The sequence below is a fragment of the Anolis carolinensis genome, chromosome 3 (genome assembly GCF_035594765.1).
Source record: "Anolis carolinensis isolate JA03-04 chromosome 3, rAnoCar3.1.pri, whole genome shotgun sequence".
Classification (NCBI taxonomy): domain Eukaryota; kingdom Metazoa; phylum Chordata; class Lepidosauria; order Squamata; family Dactyloidae; genus Anolis; species Anolis carolinensis.
In genome coordinates this window covers 1895089-1895951 of record NC_085843.1, presented here as the reverse complement: position 1 = coordinate 1895951, position 863 = coordinate 1895089, and the positions used below count along the sequence as shown (strand labels likewise).

The 863-nt window shown below is 54.7% G+C and overlaps 1 protein-coding gene across 1 annotated transcript in view; it reads left to right on the top strand.

Moving 5' to 3' along the window:
* LOC100552694 (hemoglobin subunit beta-1) overlaps positions 1–479 on the top strand; it is a 4532-nt gene extending 4053 nt beyond the window's left edge. Inside the window, exon 3 of the mRNA XM_003229614.4 lies at positions 224–479. Within this exon, the coding sequence (XP_003229662.1) occupies positions 224–352 (129 nt within the window). The 3' untranslated portion in view covers positions 353–479. The remainder of the gene's footprint in view (positions 1–223) is intronic.
* Positions 480–863: the final 384 nt, after the last annotated feature.

The window sequence follows — 863 nt, the reverse complement described above, 5'->3', positions numbered from 1 at the left end:
CCCCTAAAGGTCATCCAGTCCGACCCCTTTTTGCCAGGAAAGGAATGCACCACCAAAGCACCCCCAACAGAAGGCCTCTGCTTAAAAGCTTCCAGAGGAGAAGACTCCACCGGACTCTAGGCAGTCTAGATTGCGTTAGGGTTGGAAGGGACCCCCGAGGGCATCTAGTCCAGCCCTGTCCAGACCCCGTGTGATGCCTTTCTGACGTCTCTCTCTCTCGCAGCTCCTGGGCGACGTCCTGATTGTGTGCCTGGCCGCCCACTTTGGGAAGGACTTCACCCCGGCCTGCCATGCCGCCTACCAGAAGCTGGTCAACTCCGTGGCCCACGGCCTGTCCCGCCGGTACCACTGAGGAAGAAGAGCGAGAAGGACGGCCTTGACCAGCTGTTGTGACCCCAAACCCTGACCCCCACTCCCCACAAGTGATAGCACCAACACCACCATCACCACTGCATTAATAAACGTTACCTAATGCAAAACTGTGCCGACTCGGCCTCTCTCTTGGGGGGCAAGGGGGTTGTTGAGAGGGGGGCCTGGGCTGGAGGAGGGGCTCGTGGGCCCTATGCCCATCACCCCCATGGCCCACAAGTCACTCTGAGTCTCTTTGTACAGAGAAAAAGTGGGGTACAGGCAGGGCCGTAGCCAGAAAAAAATTTCGGGAGGGGTTTTGAAAATTTCGGGGGGGGGGGGGTTTGAACCCCTAGCACACACCTCTCCCCGCTACAAACCTGTCAATATCTGCTTAAGATAGTGCCTGGAGGGACTCTTAATATTTTGCATCTCATAGACTTAGCATGGGGATTTGGTTAACCAGTTAAAATTCATGAGTAAACCAGGTTTTTTTTTATAACCTGAAAAATTTC